A 20489-nucleotide genomic window follows, 5' to 3' on the forward strand; every position below is an offset into this window, starting at 1 on the left:
ATACAACCCATCAGACTTCGAGGTGAAGTCTGAATAATATTATTATTATTATTTTTCGCGATAAATAATTTCTTTTCTCCTCTTCAGTACTTGTTATATCTTATAAATTAAATTATTATTATTATTTTTTTTTTTTGTATTTAAATGGATCTGATTAATAGTACTGATATACTGACTTTTTTATCCTGATGTGTCTGGTATGGCAGGCCGTTTGGCTTTTTGACGAATTCTGATAAGACTTTTTATAATATTTCTTATAATATATATTCCATACGTAAATATTGGGAACAGTTTTTAGTGGTAATAAGCGAATCTTCCTTCCTTGGGCAAAATTATACTTTGTGAAGTGGACGTAAATGATAACTTAGTTGATATTTTAATATAGATGGATACAACAAAGTAAGTAAACTGAGGAATGATCGCACCGGTGATGGAAAAATTATATTTATTAAAGATTGTTGTAATTTTGTTCTTGAAAGTGATAATTAAAGTTTTTTAAGGGTATTTTGAGGTCTTTGAGTTTTTCAAAAAGCTTTTTATTCTTTCAGTATATCGGCCACCAGATTTCACTAAAACTAATTTTCTAATATAAATGAAAACCCTTTGAGGAGTTGTGATTCAGAAGGATTGATACTCATCGGTGACATCAGTATGATTTTTATAACTACTCTTTCTATAATTATTATATTATATTATTATTATTTCTATAATAAATAGTTATGATAGTATACTATCTTCCTTTGGATTAGGGCAGGATATAAATGTATTTACTAGGGAAGTGGTTGTGAGAGGAGATCTACAAATGTCAGTTACTAATATGTATAATATGTATATTAGAAGTAATTCTTTTTCTTAAATTTTTATTCAACCAAATTGTCAAATCATTATTTAATCGGTCCATCCATATTTGCTAATAATACTAGTAATACTAATAACAATAATAATAATGTTTCCGATGATAGTGAAAGAGATTGTGGTTTCTATTCTTTTTATAACGCAAGTGAAATTATCGTAAATTCTACAAACAAGCTTCTTTAAGAGCTCTGATACTAGCCTTCGTATCCTTTATTGGAATGCAGTAGGCTGCAACAGCACTAAGGTTTTTAGAATTTAAACATAGACGTTAAGAAATTTATTCTTAATCATCGAAGCAGGAACTGCCACAGAAACTGCTGAGTTTTATCAGACAAACGATTAGGCCATTTCAATTTTTAAAAGATCCAACAAGTCACCTCTGGTACATCTATTGGAGTTAAAAAAAAAATGTAACAACGAAGCTCCGAGTGGTACATGAAATGCAAGCTTGAGGCCGTTAAGGTCGAGGTGTGGAAAAATGGATAACACTTTAGTGTGATTGGCCTGTACAACCCTCCTGGTAACATTCCCTCTTTTGAAGCGATTGAAGCATCAGACGAGGCTACCAGTATTCTCGTCGGAGATTTCAACAGTCCTTCACCAAGATGGAGCTATCCAAGAGTCATCGTGCCTGGTAGGACTCTGGAGGGAATGATTGATAGTAACAATTTAGTGGTTTTGGAAACGCCCTCAAATTTCTTGCCATTTTCGGGTCAAACTTCGAGGCCAGATCTGGTTGTCACCCACCCTCATATTTCTGGTAAAATAAAGTTAAACATCTAGATGATGCCTGCGGATACGGCCATAAAGCCATTACCGTTACTTAACGTAGAGACGAGGCACCTTAAAATAACTACCCGGCTCCGCGCTGGAATTTCAAGAAGGCTGATTGGGATAATTACCGAACGTGTATGGATGCAGTTATTTCTGAGGTACTCATATCTGACTCCTCTGAAAAGACTATTGACACAATTAATAAAGCCTTACTTGACTGTGTACACCGTGCGATCCTTGTGAACAGGTGAAAAAATTCAAACTTTTCAGGAACTATTCTCCAACTTGAAGAAAAAACGAGAAAACAGCCGCCGTACAGCTGAAATAACCAAAGCACCCGAGGATCTCAGGTCACTTAGGAAACACCAAGCAGAGCTTCATGTTGAAATCAAAAAAGCCACCCGCTCTGGTTTCAGGAATTTGATGAATAATACCCAAGCTCACAGATATATCTCTCGGCTTAACAACGACAACCCTCCAATGCCGCAGCACTCCTAGCAGTGTGACAAGCAACTTTTTGCCAACCCAATAGATATATAGCCAATACTTTATGCAGGCACTATGCGAAAGTGAGTCGTGTCCATGGAGATAAAGCTATCGCCAGGACATTGACCAATGTCCATTGACCTCGTGCTTGGATAAGAGAACTCAGGAGCTGTCTGGTGTTCCCTTTAATATTGTTGAGTTGGATAGTGCTCTCTTTCAGACAATAAAAAAGAAATCGATAGGAATTGATGGTATTTTCCCTGAGGTTTTAATTCACAATGGCATTACCACTAAGAAAACAGGTCTAGCCGCCATAAATTTGACTCGGGAAAGGCATGTGCCACAACAATGGAGAAAGGCTGAAATCTTTCCTATACTGAAAAAAGGCAAAGAAGCCAATAAGGCGGAGTTATCGAAAAATCGTTGACGAGTGATTTCTGTAAAGTGGCTGAAAGAATGATTGCAAACCGTCTAAATCAGTTGATTAAAGCACTAAAACTCATTGACGATGCTCAGGTGGGATTCCGCAAGCACCCAGCACAATGGATCACGTAACAAATTTTACGCACCATGTTAAGGATGGATTAAACAGGAAAAGTAAGTGAAGTTAAAAGGTAGTTAGTTACTAAATACAAATTTCAATGAGTTAATTAAATTTTTCTACACATTTTTACAATGTTAATATCTATAAATTGAAAAAGAGTGGATTATATCAGAGTTAATAGGTCAAATTAAAGAAAGTGGTATACTTTTTAAAAAATGGAAGCAATCTTCAGTTGGAAAATCGCTATATCAATTTCCGGAATCGATTAAATAAAAAACTTAAACAACAGAAGAATAAATTTTACTTTGATAAATTATCTTTAGATAAAGGAAACATTAAAAATACCTGACATATTATTAATAAGATGCTTGGAAAAATTTCGGGGTTGGAAACTGTTAAATTAATTAAAAACTTTATATGTTTTAGGAGTTATTTTTTTTTGTTTGTTCTCCTGCTCTCTTGGGCCGGATATAAATCAAGTATTACTCAGCCCAGGGGAGTGTTCTTGCGACTCTAATGAGCCTCTACCGACACCGGCAGTACGTTCGGCATGGCAGGTCGGCTCACCGGTTGCACATCTTTTCCTTATTTTCATTTTGCCTCTGCCTTTAACCACTAAGGCCAGGGACAACCGGCCCGGCTATTCCTTCCCGGGCCCTGATCCAGCAGCCGGGTCTCAGTCGTTTTTTTTTTTCTTAAAGTAACACCTCCCACTTCTTGTAATCCACCTTCTTTGCTAGTATAACCTCAGCCACGAATCTCTCTATTGTCAGCCATTCTCTTTACCTTTCAGCATATACTTTTTTGTAGTTTCCGGGGTAATCTCTTGTATAGTATATCTTGCTTTTAGATCATCCTAACATGCGCATTCAAAAAATGTGTGACAGGGAGTCTCCTCTTGACTGCAGTACACACAATTTGAGAGCTCCCTCTTTCGAAACCTGTATGTATACCCCAAATCCTCCGTGACCGGAGAGGAATTGTGAAAGGTAGTACCCCACGTGGTCATGTTTCCTCTTCAGCCACGGTCCTATCTCAGGAATAAGCTTCTTTGTCCACTCCCAGAGTTTAAAATTATAGATTTTTTTTTAATTTTTTAAAAAGTTTTTGGTATTTTCATGGATTTCTCATGTATCATTGTTTTTCCGCTACATAAGAATAAATAACCAATGCTAGGAAAGTATTAAAATTTTGTCGTCATCTTTTCCTGTTTAATCTACAAATTGTTTAGAAACTACTTTTTAAAATAGATAATGCTACTTTCTATTTTAGAACCAAATAATATACTTAAAAAATCTTTGTTGTATAAAGGTTCAACTATACTCATCAATCTTTCGAGAGAATGTGGTTAGGAAAACCTAGGACATTCTCATGAGTACCATGAATTTTTTTTTTTAACTTCTTTGGGTGATTTCCAAATGTAATTCCTCCGAAGGCAGAACATTTTTCTTCATCAACCATCCTCTTTCCTTATCCTTGATCTCTATTTTCTTTCTCCTTTTTGATTCTATAAATTTAAATCAGAATCATTTACGGGTTTAAAGGTGAGAATGATGGAACTTTAGAGCCATTACATGAATGCTTAGTATGATCTGCTGGAAGACAGCAACCTACAGACAGGTTCGAGAAATCTCCTTTCTCCGATTTGGTTTGTCGGTGGTAGACCATCTTGGGCTAAATTCCTATCGGGTAAAGTCAGATTAATTCTTTAAAAAAAATACCAAAAAATAAACACAGTAATTCTTATACTTCTTTAAGTTTATGAAATATTAGATGAAAACTTTTCAAAGGAATATTATGATGGCAATATGAAATAATTTAAGTAGTAAAAGTCGTTATGTGTAAATCTGTTATTTAAAATCAATAAGAGTGCGTGCATTCATGCGCGCGGCAAACTCATTTTACGAATTTTAGTTATATAAATTTAATAAGCAAGACCGATATCGATGTTTCAATACTCACCAGAGAAGATTATCTTTAAAATATAATTGTTTACACTTCCTTACGCGAAATTATTCTGCTGTAATGATATCTTGTGATGTCAGCGATAAATCTTTTTTTAATGCCCGCATTCACTGATTTCAATTCATCTCAACGTTTTTACATGTTACACAAAACCTAGTGGTACATGAATTAATAAACCAATCTAATTTCCATTTAATCTTCTTTTGCGCTTTTGAAAACCATTTAAAACTTGATAAAAAATCATTCTTGATTAGTTTTAAATTGTCCTTTTTTAAAGGGGTCTTTTTTTTCTTTGTAAAATATGAACTTTCTTATACGTCATCAAATCTATTTGTTGGCATATTGGATATTAAATAGTAATAAATTGTAGAAAATATAATAAAAATAAGTGATTAATGCTAAGATAGTTAATAAGTTTTTTCAAGTTACTATTAATTTAAGTAAATTGGATCACATTTGCAATCACATGATATGGAGTTCCCAGTAAAACCCCTCAAAAATTACGTACTAGTATTGCAAAAAACGCAAGCAACACATATACTAAATAATTATGAACAACAAATAACAGCTTATAATAGAATAAGAGAATACCAAGTAAAAGTAGTCATAAATAGTAAGAAACACGATGAAACAACGAGAAGAAAGAAGAAATGAAAAGAATATGCAATATATTTGAAAATAGAAATTGAAGAAATAATGCACAACACTCACAGCTGAAATTACACTTAAGACAATATAGTCACTAACATTCAGAACGCTTTTATTCGTTTTAATCTCCTAACGTCATTCTCGTCGTCTTCGAGGTTCAAAGCTAAGTGATTCATATGGTTAAGTTGCAGTTCGTATTTTGAAGTGAAACATTTTAGTTACTCTTGGATGTAAACCGAAATATTCCTGTATTTTTTTTTTTTTTTTTTTTTGGTAAACCAAGATGCCTTTGTTATATACCTTGTTACTTTATTTTCAAACCGCTGAAAGATTTTGACATTAGAATTACTCGCAGTACCCCAAAGTTGGATCCCATAGGTCCAGATCGGTTTTATAATTGTTGAGTATACCAGCAGTTTATTAGATAAAGATGACTGAGAACTCTGCCCAACAACTAGAAAATTTCCTTGAGTTTTATCTGAAGTTGCCTTCTCCTCACTCTTATATGAACTTTTCACGTTAGTCAACGGTCAACGTGTAGCCTAGGTATCTCACAATCTCAGTTTACGGAATTAAAACGCCATCAAGATGGACCCGTGGGCAGTCACTTCTGCTCGACGTGAATCTTAAATGGATCAATTCTGAAACATTGGCATATCTAATATTTGAAGATGAAGTTGATATAATAACCATTAGTTATCGTTACGATGGAAAATCTTATACAGTGATAATTGGATAAAATTTAATTGGGAAATTTATTATTGGGTAAATTTTCTTTACGAGTATACTAGTAGGAACGGTAAGTCATAACTGTCTGGTCATGTTTTTAAATTTTAAGTATGATTTTTTTAAACTTTGACTGTAATGCATTAATTTAAACTTCTGATGATGGCTTCCAAGTAAGCCGAAATATCTAAAAAACATATCAGCATTCTGGTAAAGTGGATTATATTAATTGTTAATTTGTTTACTAAATTTTCTGCTTTAATAATTTGGGTAAATTTTTTCTATGGCAAAATAAAGTTGATTTTCTAATGAGTAAACTACCGATAAAACTAATATAATGATTAAAGTTAGGAAATTATTAAAAATAATTTTAAAAATACATAATTTTTAAACTTTATTAACCAATCTTATTTTTTCTCTTTTTTTCAGGATGAAGTTAGAGACAATAAAAATAGTACTGTAAGTACACTAGTGTTTACTCCAACAACAGAAGATGATGGGAAAATAATCACATGTCGAGCTGAAAATCCAAATGTGGAAGGTCAATACCATGAGGAAGGGTGGACGATATCGGTTGTTTGTAAGTGACTTGGATATTATTATTCTTTAAATTTTAAACTGAATATTTATTTTTGGATTCATGACCTTTGAAATATAGATTAAAATGACCATAGATTAAATACCATACATAGATTAAATGACCTTCTAAACACAGTACAAAATACAGCAAAGTTGAGTTTTTGACCAGTAGTAATACTTTATGTTGTGTTATTTTAAAACCGGTGAACTTAATTTTTATGAATGAAGTAACGTTAATAAGATAAATTTGATTCTTTTTTTGTGTTTTTTTGTTTTAAACTGCAAAGTATTGCATGATTTTCCCGGAATCTCCGGTCACGTCGTACAATATCTTGTACTGGCTTTTTATTGCCAAATGTTTTCTGCATTTTACGTAGGTCCGGTATACCTGTACTTTAAAACAGTTATAGACATTCTTGATAACTTTATATATGAAGTATAAATTTTCAAAAAAGTTTGAAAAGATGAAAGATAAAGCAAATGAATGGAACTCAAGGAATTTTAATTTTAAGAGGTGGGGCTTGATTTTTTGAAAAAAATGTTTTAGGATTACTTATATATGCGTTAAGAAAGAAGCCGTAACATAAAAGGGAGTTTATCCTATTCCTATCCCGGTTACGTTTTAATCTTTACGTAGAACTAGCAGTTAATGATCTTAAAGACCATTTAGATCCAGAGTAACAGAGAAAAGTGAAAAGATAAAGATGCTACGACTTACTAATGATATAGTAATTCTAGCTTTGAGTAAAAAAGATTTAGGAGAAATAATGAATGGTATGGATGAAGTCCTACGCAAAATCTACCGCATGAAAATAAACAAGAACAAAATGAAAGTAATGAAATGCAGTAGAAATAATATAGATGGACTATTTTTAGACAGCTGCAAGAGGTTTTAAACCTCTGCAGCTGGCAGAGATTTAAGTATTGGGCCACGGTGGAGTTCCCAAGGGGGACGTGCATGCAGCCCTGTTCCGAGATTGACAAGCTAGGTAGGATGCGTTCACCAAGAGCAGGTGGTCGCACCGCCTTAACGCGGGTATAAAGTCGTGGGCCAGTCGGAAGTTTGGTGAGCTGAACTACTGGCTCACGCAATTCCTGACCGGCCATGGGGTATGCCGCGCCTACCTGTGAGGAAGGAGGAGGGCGGATGATCCCTACTGTCCTTACTGCGGCGACCCGGATACGCGAGAACACGAGGTATTCTGGTACCCGCAGTGGCATAAATACCGCCTGCTATGCGATTACCGGACCGCTCAGCGTGGAGAACATCATCGCCACCATGTTGCGGAGCCCCAAGAGGTTTGATACCATTGCAGGATTTGTGGCGAGGGTTCTTCAGGAGAATAATCGGGGGGCTAGGGGATGAGGAACAGTCCTCTGCCGAACTGCCGTTCACACGTGCTTGCACCAGTGGTCGGTAGCGATGAGGCACGGGGACTCTCGCACCCGCGAGCGAGAAAGACCTAGTCCCGGCGAGGTTGCCCCACTCGAGATGTCCCTGTTAGAGGCATTGGCTTAAAGGCCGAGTCTCAGCTTTCGGATTGGGGACCCAGGGACGGCATACCCGGTCCTGGTGGATCCTACTCTGGGGGTTTGAGGCAAGCGCAAAGTGAGTTCCGACCAGCGGGCCGAGACGTGGAGGCCCGTTAGAGTAAAGGACACTCCCCTGGGTTGTGTAATGCTTAACTGTAGGATCCGGCCCGGAGGGGAAGTACAGAACTATAAAAAAATATTTCTATATGTACATATATATATATATATGTCATGTGATATTTCCATGTAAAACCTCAAGAGGAAAATTTTCAATAACATGTCAAATGTTACTTAAAAAAATGGATTAAAAAGACAGTTTTGGCTGTTGTTCGCAGATTTAAAGTGTTTGTAGATAAACTTTATATCGTACATATTCCAGCAAGACTATATATATATATGATTTTTAAGTAACCATTATGGGTATCATAACATACTAAAATGTAAATTTTTTATATTCTATTACAGAAATTTAAAGCATTTAACCTAATATGTATATTTTACTACGTTTTTTCGTAATTTTATTTTATTATTATTTTTTTTTTTATGTGTAATTTAATTTCTTCTAATTCACTAGTGCTTGTACATAATTTCTACAGTGTTTTAATTTTTGTTTCTCTTGAGGATTGTGACTCAATAGAAAATCTCTCTTTATTTTTATTGTGGTATCAAGTTATAAAAGGTAGTTTTTTCAGTGATAAAACAACTACCCATATTGAATACAAACTAGCAAGTCAGTATAATGGTTTCTTACTACTTGAAAAATTAGAAATAGAAGAATAAGTTATATTTGAATTTCTTCGGTAAGATTCCGAAGTAAAGTCGGAGTTACTTAGAAAAGTTGCTAGCAGCGATAGAGGGAGCTATTTACTACATCCCGTGCTAGAAGTAGGTTGAAATCTGGCTGTGTGCGTCTGTATAAGCCGAGCCGTGGGAACTCAGCCGGTTTTCAATAGAATTTGGAGGTCGTCGTAAGAGGGAAGGGTACACAAGCTACTGCCGCTCTGAAAGAAAAACTAAGTCAAAACTTATCCAATAACGTCTGCCGGAGAACTTTCCTTCTTCCTTCCATAAGTTATGAAGGACGACGAACAGGGGATCTTTCCTTTCTCCAAGAAAGACATTTACTGGATCATCTCTCTCTTTCTATTTCTTCTTTTTTTTATAACGTTATTAATACTATTTGATTTCATTCTCTCAAGATTTCTACTTCTTTTAAATTATTGATTTATTCATTTTCAACTGGTTTTTTTTTTCTTTTAAGTTATTACTCATCATACAACTTTTGTAAAATACAAATGTCAATTTTATTATTAAATTTATTTGATTCAATTCATTTCTATTGAATCATTGAATATAATTTGAACGGTAATGGCGCGCGTGTGTATGTTTTGAACTCTTGCAGAAGTACTTTCCAACATTACCATACCTTACCATAATGTAGATAAAGCTGGTTTACTTTGTTTAGTTTAAAATTATTAGTACGAATATAGTAGGAAAAAGATAACTAAAAAAGTATAAAAGCCTTTAAAATAATGAAATCAGTTGGATTTATGTTTAATATTTAAAATGGTTTTATGCGAAATGATAATGATCAAAAGTACGAAATATCAAAGTTGTTTATTTAAACAAAGTTTTAGTGGTACAGAAAAATATTATAAGAAATATATGTTTGGTATATAGGTACTTCCTGAAAAAAAAAAAATTTCAGGAAATTTACTTAAAATTTAATTATATTAGAGATCAAGACTGCTTTTGAGTCAGTCAAAAAACCCGTGGTGAAGCTTAAAAAAATATACTAGGTCGCACAAGTATAAATACGGTATATATATATATATATATATATATATATATATATACAAAGGTGTGTTCAACTGAAAAGAGGCCTCGTCACTCAGTTTTTTATGCTAAACGCATATTTTTTATTAAAATGCCTCTATATCAGTGTAACATATGTAAAATAATGTGGAAGATGTTGGTACGACTGGAACTGGATTTGGAAGAACCGTTTGGTTTTTGCCTGCATATTTGATTATTGCCAGTCCTTATCGAGTATTGGCTTTTGAACAAGGATGCGTAAACGTGTCTTTTGTTAAAATGCGGTTAACAATTGAAAACGTGTATTCGTGATGGAAACTTATTTAAAGTCAAAATTTCATGTTTTGTGTCGGCGAAGGAAGCACCAGTAAAAGTGTTATTCAGAAGTTCTTTTAAAAATTTCGTGAACCAGATTCGGTATTAGACTAGAGCCGTGCTCGACACAGGTCAGTTTTAACGATGCAGGTCGTAAAGGACGTTAAAGTGGCAGTTACAAGATTTCATAAATCTATGCGGGAATAAGCCGGGATAAGAACATTTCACTTGCAGTGATGAGAATGCTTAAATGTTATCCGCATCGATTGCAGATTTTCAATGAGCTAACTAATTATGCTAAAAGGGTTCGCTAGTGTCAATAGTTCAAGAACTTCATTAGAGGCAACATTGAAATTTTAGATCAAATGTTTTTCACAGATGAAGGGTGGTTTCATGTTGGTGGTATGTTAATAATCAGAAATACTGGACCTGGGGTACTAAACACCTTTGCATTTTCTTTGTATTGTACATTAATTATAATTCTATTGTTACATAATATAACATGAAGTAGAAGTAGACTTTGGTAAACACTAACTTAAGATTCAGAGAAAAAAAAATTAATTATATAAAAGGGATTAGAATTTTTACAGTTGAAATGACGAGAAAGATAAATAGTTTATATAGAAGTCAAATCAAATTGATGAATGACCTAATAAAATTCAACAAGAATTGAGGAAAGGATAAAGCTTTTCACGTATTTTTTTCCTCTTTCACATTTTAATTTGTATCAAAGGAAGTAACTAATATACAAAATCAAAGATTTTTTTTTTTACTGTTAAAGAGACGAAAAACGGTATGTTAAAGTTAATTAATAATATTGCTATTTTTAGTAAAATTGGAATAATTATGATGTATTGATTGATATGCATTACTATTAGATGATTTCAGTTAGACATTTTTAGAAAGTAAAAGCAATAAAAGAAAAGTGTTGAAATAAAAGAGAAAGAAGGAGAATAATGAGTTAAGTGTCATGATAGAAGTGTTCATATATTTATTTCTCCAAACAGTTTTCCAGCTACTGGTGGGTATTGGCGCGCGCGCATGTGTGTAGGCAAATACAGTTACTGATACAAGTTTTCCAGGCCTGACGTAGCGCATTGCAAAAGTAAATGTACCGGTAAATATTTAGTCTAGATCAGACTCAGGTCGACACTCCTGAGACATGTGATTAATTGAAATCCAACCACCAAAAAACACCGGTATTCACAATCTAGCATTCAAATCCATATAAAAGAAACTACCTTTACAAGGATTTGATTCTTGGAACTCTTGACTTCGAAAAACAGCTGATTTTGCGGCGGGATAGAATACAATATAAATCACAGTTTTTTACTTTTTATTGAGTTCTATGTTTCGAGTCCTGGTAAAGGCAGTAGCAGTAATTTAGTTTACCTATACACACATACACACACACACACCCAGATCTAGCAGCAAGCTGAAAAAACTGGTTGAAATATATATAAATTAAACAAACAAAAATTGACGAAATAGATAAGTTATTTGATATAAAAATTTAGATAAAAGAATTATAAAAAAATTAATTCTTAAAATCATTTATACCGTTATATGATGGGATAGAAGAGAAGCTAGAACAAAAGAAAATAGAGGCATTAAAAATGTGTATGTATACTTTGAAAGTTAGTTCTGTTTGTAGAATATCAAATGAAGAGATTTAAAGGAAAAATATTGTAGAATTTTATAAATAGAAAAAATTCTTGCTGGCCTTGGATATATTAATGTATTTAGTATTAATAAATTTTGGTTCTACAAGGGTGGAAAAATAATTAAATAAAGCATAAATAAGAATGTTATATAAAATAGATAATGGAAAATTTTGGATTTAAGATGTGTATTATAAAAGAATATTGTCGATTATAAAAATTAATGCCGATTTAAAAAATCGGCAAAGGATAGAAAGGAATATAGAAATCCCTCAAACCAGACAAATGACTAAAGAAAACCAAATTAAAATGATTGGCATGACGTCCAAAATATCGCATGGATAAATAATTGACATCGTAGAACAACAGCTGTTTTATTAAGCTGATATGATTAAAATTTTGTTTAAAATTACTCATATTTACATTAAAATATACTAAGAAGTCCGGTTTTAAGTTTTATTTTGTCAACGAGGTAATATAACATGAATTTTAATCTTTGATCTTAGTAATGTATTCTTTGCAGTTGATTTTACGTGATAGTATAAGTTATGTACCTAAAAGAGAAAATAGTATTGAAAGAATTAGCAATACCATCCTGTTCTGCATGTAAATGGAGTATGTACTGAATTTTAAAAATGTATGTTTTTACTACATCTGCAAGTGTCTGTTGTTGCAAAAAACGTAAAAAAAGTATAGGAATAATACTTCACTGACTTATTTCCTTATTTACTGAACCTCTATGTATGTATATTTACACCATATAAGAATGCATATATATATATATGCATTCAACGTATTATTAACATATTATTTGTGTCTAATAAAATTTTAATATATATATATATATATATATATATATATATATATATATATATATATATATAAATGCCTTAAAGAAAATTATAGAAGGAACTTTGTTAAAGAATTTATTATTAACATGAGATATTGAAGTTAAATATTAAATATTGCCTTTCACCACTGAATGATAACGTACAAGTTAACGTAGTAGTTGCAATAAAATATAATCACGATTGCTTGTAAATTTCTTTTCATTGATATTATTGTAAAAATAAAAACAAATATTCTTTAATATTATTAAACATATTATGATTTAAATTATTATTATTAATTTTTATTATTTAAATATTTACATTTTTATATAAAAAGTAAACAATTAATATTATTTTAAACTGTAGTACAGAATTATCTTTAATTAAATTTTTTAATATTTAAAATATTTATTCTTATTTAGAATGGAAAAATAATCAGAATGACCACTAGTATTAAAAAAACTGCTAATTAAAAATTTATTGGAATGGAAAATTAATCTAGAACGAACAAAAGTAGTTCAATATAAAATGTGGTAAATTATTCACTAGTGCGTTAAATTGGAAATAAAATTTTAAAACTTACTTTTTACTCATTATGTATTTCAAATATCCCATAGGAATTAACTAATTATGAATATTTATATCAGAAATAATTATAATTATTTTATTTCTGCAAGGTTGACATAAAACCACCAATGTTTTATATTGTTGATTTAATTTTTAAATACTTTACAGTGAAATAACATGTTTTATTTTAAAGTTTATTTTGTGAAAATAGGAACTCGCATATGTCGTTGACCAATAAACTTTTGATATACAAGGTAATTCTAAAACCGGTTTGGACACATAGCGTACAGCTATTTGACACAATGTGCAAAAGTAACGTTGAGGTTATAATAATTTAATGAAAATAATAAAAATATAAACTAAGAAAATTATTTGAAATTAAAAATAATCTGATAATTAAAATAATTTCAAATAAAACCGTAGGGTTTATTTTTTTTTATTTTTCTGGGTTCGAATCCCTGACATGAGTTCCAGGTTCATGAGTCAAGCAAGGCATCTTTCATACGCTATAAATTTCCATTCGGGCTGAATGATCGTAGCAGTTGATGCTCGCACATATCATTAAAACACAAATAAAAATAAAAAATAATACCAGTGTAGATAAAATCTAAAAAAAATAATTTTTACTTAGAAAAATTCTAATCTTGAAATTATGTTTTCAAATTCATTAAAAAAATTATAAAGAATTTGTAACTCATAAATAGTTTTTCCAGAGATAAAAATATAAAAATAAAATTTAGCAGATTATCCTACATTCAAAAGATCTTCTACTCCGAATTTGGACAATTCGGACCAAAGACGTTTGGGATCCTCATAGGTAAGTAAATCTAAAGGGTAAGGCTGTGAAAATAATTTTATAGGGTATTGAAAAACAAAAGTTTTGGCGTATAAACTTCAGGTTACGACTGACTATATTAATCAAACACCATTTAAAATTTATCATAGCTAGTTCCAAAGGTGGTATAGTGGGATCCTAAGTAATGATCTCCGTATAGAAAACCGGATCATTTTCTGGAGGTGATTTGCTGAGCATATTTCTCTATTTCATTTTTTAACAATTTCAGAAGTGCTATAAATTACTTTGGAAAGTAACTGTAAAAAAAATGTAATATCAGCAGTTTTGATTAGGTTTATCGTACTTAGTTGGAAGTTTTCGCAACTAAATTTTTGATTTTTACTGCTCCTGAAAAAGGTGTTTTCATAGCACAAGCTATCCATTTAAAATATTTTGAGTAGAGCCTCCTGGATGTAGTTATATCGACAGAAAAATAAGAGAATTTGGTAAATAATATTTTAGTGTTGGAAAGTTACTCGCATTAAAGGTTTTCCCATACTTGATTAGTAGAAACGAGTGTATATATATATATATATATATATACTTGCGCGCGCGCGCACACTTACACACACACACATTAAAATGTTTCAGGAAGTTTCTGAAGTTGAGGTTATTCCTCTTATAAAAATAATGAAAAAAAAAATCCATATAAAAATAGATCTGGAAACGCTAGCGAAATATTTCAGCCTAGATTTCTTCTCTAAAATCGTATAATGCTATTCAAAACGAATATAATTTATTGAAAAAATTTGTTTACTATATTATGCAATGTAATATGAAAATTCAGAGGGTAATAAACCCAACACCTGCATTTTCAGTATTTTCCGAAAAAAGTTTACAAAACAAAGTAAATTCGAGTCGAAAAGCATTATTTTTTTTTAGATTTGGCATGAATTTACTTAGTTAAATTGCCAATAACCAAATAAAAATTCACAGAAAAATTTATATATTAACTGTTATGAATTTAAACAATTTATATGCGACTATCATGAGAATAAATAACAAATGAAATTTCAAATAATTATCTAAAATATAAAGTAAATTTAGAAGTTTCAAAAAGAAAAAAAATCAAAATAGAAACTATTTGAATAGAAACTTATGTTAAACCATCTTTACCGACCTGTGTGGTTAAATAGTAAAGAGGACGAGCAGTTTACTGTCAATATATCTCGTAGTTATTTTATGAACTTTAAATCTTCAAGTAAATTTTTTTCAAATTATTTTGAGTACGGTATTTTATTTGTTGTTTCAGATCCACCTATTGTTTCTTTGTGGTTGGGAAGCACATTGAACGCATCGGATATCAAAGAGGGAGATGATGTTTATTTCGAGTGCCATGTTAGATCAAATCCCCCGTGGAGGAAACTCTCATGGTATCACAACGTAAGTATTGTTGTTGTTTTACTTTTCTATTACAGTAGATTTATAGCTTTTAGGTTTTGGTTTTTTATAGTTTTATATCTACGTTAATGAAAATATTTTATATATTCTTAAATCACGTCATTTTATGTTATTTTTAACATAATTATTAATTTTAAGCAGTAATTAATTTGAAAATCTTTTAGTATTATTTATCTAAAAATCATAAATTTAAACTTTTAATTTTAATATAACTTAATTTTTTTATTACAGAATTCACATACAAAGAAGTTAATTAAGACTTAATAACTTTTAACTACTTTAGAATTTAGATAAAAATAAAAAACTGTTCTCTTCAGAAGTGGATTATATTATAGCTCAATTGTATCATTCAGAATACTCATACAAGAAATCTATTTTTCAAATTTTAAATTTTTTTCAAAATCAGTTTTTTCTAAATATGAAAAATTAAATTAAAGTATGGTAAATACTTGACTTATTTCATAAATACATGCTGCACCTTACGTTTGAAATGTTGACGCTTTGAACCGTCTTGAAAAAAAAAGTTTATCACCAATATTAAATTTTTATTATTTTTTATTCGATATTATGTTACATCGATTTATATATTTTGATTTTTTAATTAAAAATTTATGTATTTCCTACTGTGCATACAACTGTACGACAGCGCTATGCATAGAAAAAAAATGCAATATCAGACTAAACTGTTATATATCTTACTAAATATAGATATACATCTATATTTAGTAAGATAATTTCGGCTTATATAGCCGAAGAAAAAAAAATAGAAATAATTTATATCAAAATAAATTAAGAATCATCTTTAATTTATGAAACCGGACAACAGAAAACCTACCTTCGTGTATGTAATCCAGCACATTACTTTGATGTATGGGAATGGTTTTTAATATGCTTCCCTTTCTACTTTTTTTTAATATAATTTACCGTCATATTTAACAGATCATTTCACTAAATTATTTTAGAAAATATATAAAGGTTTTTAAAGTTTCACATAATCATTAATTATTTAACATTTTCCGGACCATAACGGTTTTACTTTCTTACGGAAAACGTACAGATTTTTCACTTTTCAAAAAGAACTTTTAAAAATAGATATTTCTTAAAATTTATTTAGATACAGGGTTATTTAAAAATGTATGATTTGAAAATACTTGATATCTTTTCGAATAAATCAGTCCAGGATTCTTATGACGAATTGGTTACCAATTCGTCATAAGTACTTAATCTAGAGGATATCGTACAAATAATCTCTTTTGGACTTTTAAATTCATAATATTTATCACAATTCATAATTGTCACAATATATTTATATTATATTAAGTTAAAAATAGAATGGGTAACTCTCAAAATACCTGTGAATTTTGATACAATGGAAATTAAGCTTCCTTAAAATTATTCATAGCAATCATAGTTTACATTATTTTGATTCCTAAAGTCTAATTTATGATATAATATTACGGAAATCTGTATGGATATTCTTCCTTAGATCACATTTATGCCGCTCATATCACACATCATGTTCCATTTACTAGGCCAATTTACTTTTAAAAAGTAAATACTTTACTTTACTTGTATAAAAGTAAATAAAAAAATAGATGTGAATTAAAGAAAAGACATCATTGGTTCTACAAACACATATTTTTTGTAATTATTTTACTTTCAAAATTAATAACGAAATAATAACTATGAATACTTGTTTGCTTGTTTTTTTAAGGTTATTTTCCATTTTATTTATTATAAAATAAAAATTGTTTTTGTTAACCGGATTTGTTATTCTGATCTAATTTATTTTTCAGTTAAAAAAAAAATTCTGGGAATTTTTCACTGAAAAATAATAGTTTATTAATTGTTTTTTTTTTCTGATCGGTTAGAAAAATACATTTAAAAAAAAATCGTATTTTTTCCTTTTTTTAAAATTACTTATTTTACAAAGTTATTTCTTTTCTAGGAATTACTAGGTTGAAGTTTACAAAGCGAAAACACATAGATGCGCAGTACTGAGGATTATCTGAGGTTCAGGTCAAATTACTCGGTTTCTGAAGTAGTGTTGAGAATGAAAATAATACAGTGGAGGGGATAGTGTGCCAAGATAGGACGTTATTAAATAGCAAGAAGCCAATCGCTGGTCCAACAAACTCCTTACCGCCCCATGCTTCAATTAAACTTTCTAAATTTAGACACTCTAGCGTAGTCTGAATATGTAGGATTTTTAATTTATAGATGTCAGGTTATTCGTTATGATTTATTATTTTATAACTCATAAAAATATTTATTAATAGGTTGGTTGAACAGTCTTTTTTGATGGATAAATTAAAAACAAAAGCTCGTATTAAGCTGCGTAAAAAAAGGTTAATCTCTTTGGAATCAAAATTCAACCCCGATTATTATTTACAAGAATCAGATATTCTCTTTTTATATTGATTTCATCCATGGTGTATAAATAGGTGTTAAACTTAGACCTATATTTTTTGATAATTATTCAGGAATGAAATCTATTGTAAAACAAAAAACATACGTTAATAAAATCACAAATCTTTTTGATATAAAAAATCAAAACAAAAAAAATAAATAAAACTTTTAAAGGAAATCGATACAATTTTAATAGTGATAAATAGCAATATTTTTTTTCACGATAATTATTGTGCATGACTCAACTTGCAAAAACCAAAGAACACTTGAGTAGTCTAGCGGTTTTTGCACGAGAGCGTACAATAATCATTGTGTTAACATCAGTTATCATATTACAATACACATGTAGTTTCATATTACATTACAGTTCACTATTACTTACTATATTACATGTCTTTATGCAGAACAACATTACAATTATTCCAATACTACAGTCCTATAAAGTAAAATATTACAACCCTATAATATAATATAATAATACAAAACCTTGTAATATTGTAGAATATAGATTATAAAAAAGGTTGTATGATATTAAAATGTGATAGATTTATAATAATCATAATTATAATAAATTATGATAAAATATATATTAGTAACCGTATTTCATTTTTTATAAAGTAAAAGTAAAAAATTGTGAATATATTATCCTATGATAAACTCAAGTTTTTTAAGGCCGGTAATAGGTTATTAATATATTTGAAGAAAAAGGTAAAAAATATTAAAACTTTTTTTTTAGATATTTTTTACTTAAATCTACTGAAATGTTACATTTTCTTAATATAATAAGTAAATGTATTTCGGAGCATATGAAAAAGAAGGCAATTTATGAAATGATGAAGAAAGTGTCGTAATATAAGATAAAATCAGACCGCAAGGAAATATAAAGGAAACCCAATGCGGTATCATCGTGGGGAAATCGGTTATAGGGCTTCTAAGGAAGTTGCGGTTTGAATGGTCAACGACCCGTCTTTACAGTTAGGTAAAAAGCGTCTAATACGATTGTAGAATTCTATTGTACTTGTTCTTTTCTAACGTACCAACTTGTGTCAGTTACAATGAAATCTTGGTAACAAAAATTTTAAGAATATATTTAAAATTGATTTAAGTTTTCAAGTTCCTGAAAATATATATATATTTTTTTTAATTTATGAAATCATATCTGTAAAATGATTCTTTCATGAAACAATTATATTTATTTAAATTTTTCCGTTGAAGATTTCTCAGAAATTTGTTGCTAGGAATAATGTTAATAAATAGAAAACATATATAAGTGGCGTAAGATTTGTGACTAAATAAGCTAACAGTTAAAAAATCGATGGTTGAAATGGACGACATGTCATTTTTGTAGATCATATTACGCTATAATTTGTTTTATTAGCTCATTTATCGGTACGTATTTTCCTTATTATAAACTGTTTTGTAAGTATGAAAAATTAACATAAATCTATTCCACGGTCACCGTAATGGCAGATGTAAGTAAATTTTTTTTTTCTTTTTCTATATTGTAAAAGATAACAATAATGACATAGAACTAGCAGAAAACTTTAAATATTTGGGGGAAAACATCACACACAACCTCCAAGAAAATCCAAACTGAAATGAAAGAATAAATAAACTCATCAAAGCCACAATAAAAACACAAAACATCTATAACAAAAATGTTTTAACATCTATAACAAAAACATTAAAAAAGACGGGATTTGGAGAATTATTCCAAACGAAGAGCTTTACTAAACGATCATCCCGATAACTAATAAATTTAGAAAGAAGGAATTTCCTTTCTAGGTTATATTTTCAGAATGGAAGAGACCAGACTTATCAGACGGATAATCGAACTTTTCTGGAAGAAGAAAAGCAGACCGAACTGGTTGAACGAAGTACAGAAAGACATGGAAGAATTAGACATAACCCATGAAAACCTAAAAAAGAAAACCGGAAACTATGACAAATTAAAAAATAAAGAAACAAGATTCCTATCAAAACCCAAGAAAACAATAAGCCGGGTGTACTCTGAACAAGAAAGGGCAAGAAGATCTGAAACCCTTAGAAATTACTGGCAAAAAAGAAAAGCTGAAAATCAACAAATCAGTAAGAAAAGAAAGAACTTTAACAAAAAAATGAACTAAAGTGATCCATTATGGTCTTAAAAGTAAAAAAAAAAAGAGATCTTATTAACGAGGCAAGAAGAATATTTTTTTGTACTGATTGATTATGGTATATAATAAGAAATACTAATGAGGTACCAAATGTTAAGATCGGGAAAAAATAAACCAAAGTTACAAAAATTTGCTACATAAGGAGTGATCCAAAAAGTAAGTAAAGGTAAAAAGCAAACTGCTACATAGAAAGCTTTTATGCAGAAAATAAATCTGCTTGGATAATCTATTGATCTCAGAATTATAAATATGTTCTTGAAATTTATTTTTGTTGAGTGAAGCAGTTCATTTAACCAATAAAACAGGGGTATTAGGAAAAACATAAGTGAAAAGAAGAAAATTACTTCTCAGATTCCCAGGCTAACTTACATTATTAACATGCCAGTTCCT

General features: G+C 30.3%; 1 protein-coding gene across 1 annotated transcript in view; it reads left to right on the forward strand.

Annotated features, from left to right (window-relative positions):
• Positions 1 to 20489, forward strand: part of LOC142325715 (nephrin-like) — an 885014-nt gene that overhangs the window by 703465 nt on the left and 161060 nt on the right. Inside the window, exons 7-8 of the mRNA XM_075367746.1 lie at positions 6428 to 6578; positions 15386 to 15516. Coding sequence (XP_075223861.1) covers positions 6428 to 6578; positions 15386 to 15516 — 282 coding nt within the window. The remainder of the gene's footprint in view (positions 1 to 6427; positions 6579 to 15385; positions 15517 to 20489) is intronic.

The sequence above is a fragment of the Lycorma delicatula genome, chromosome 5 (genome assembly GCF_047948215.1).
Source record: "Lycorma delicatula isolate Av1 chromosome 5, ASM4794821v1, whole genome shotgun sequence".
NCBI classification, from domain to species: Eukaryota; Metazoa; Arthropoda; class Insecta; order Hemiptera; family Fulgoridae; genus Lycorma; species Lycorma delicatula.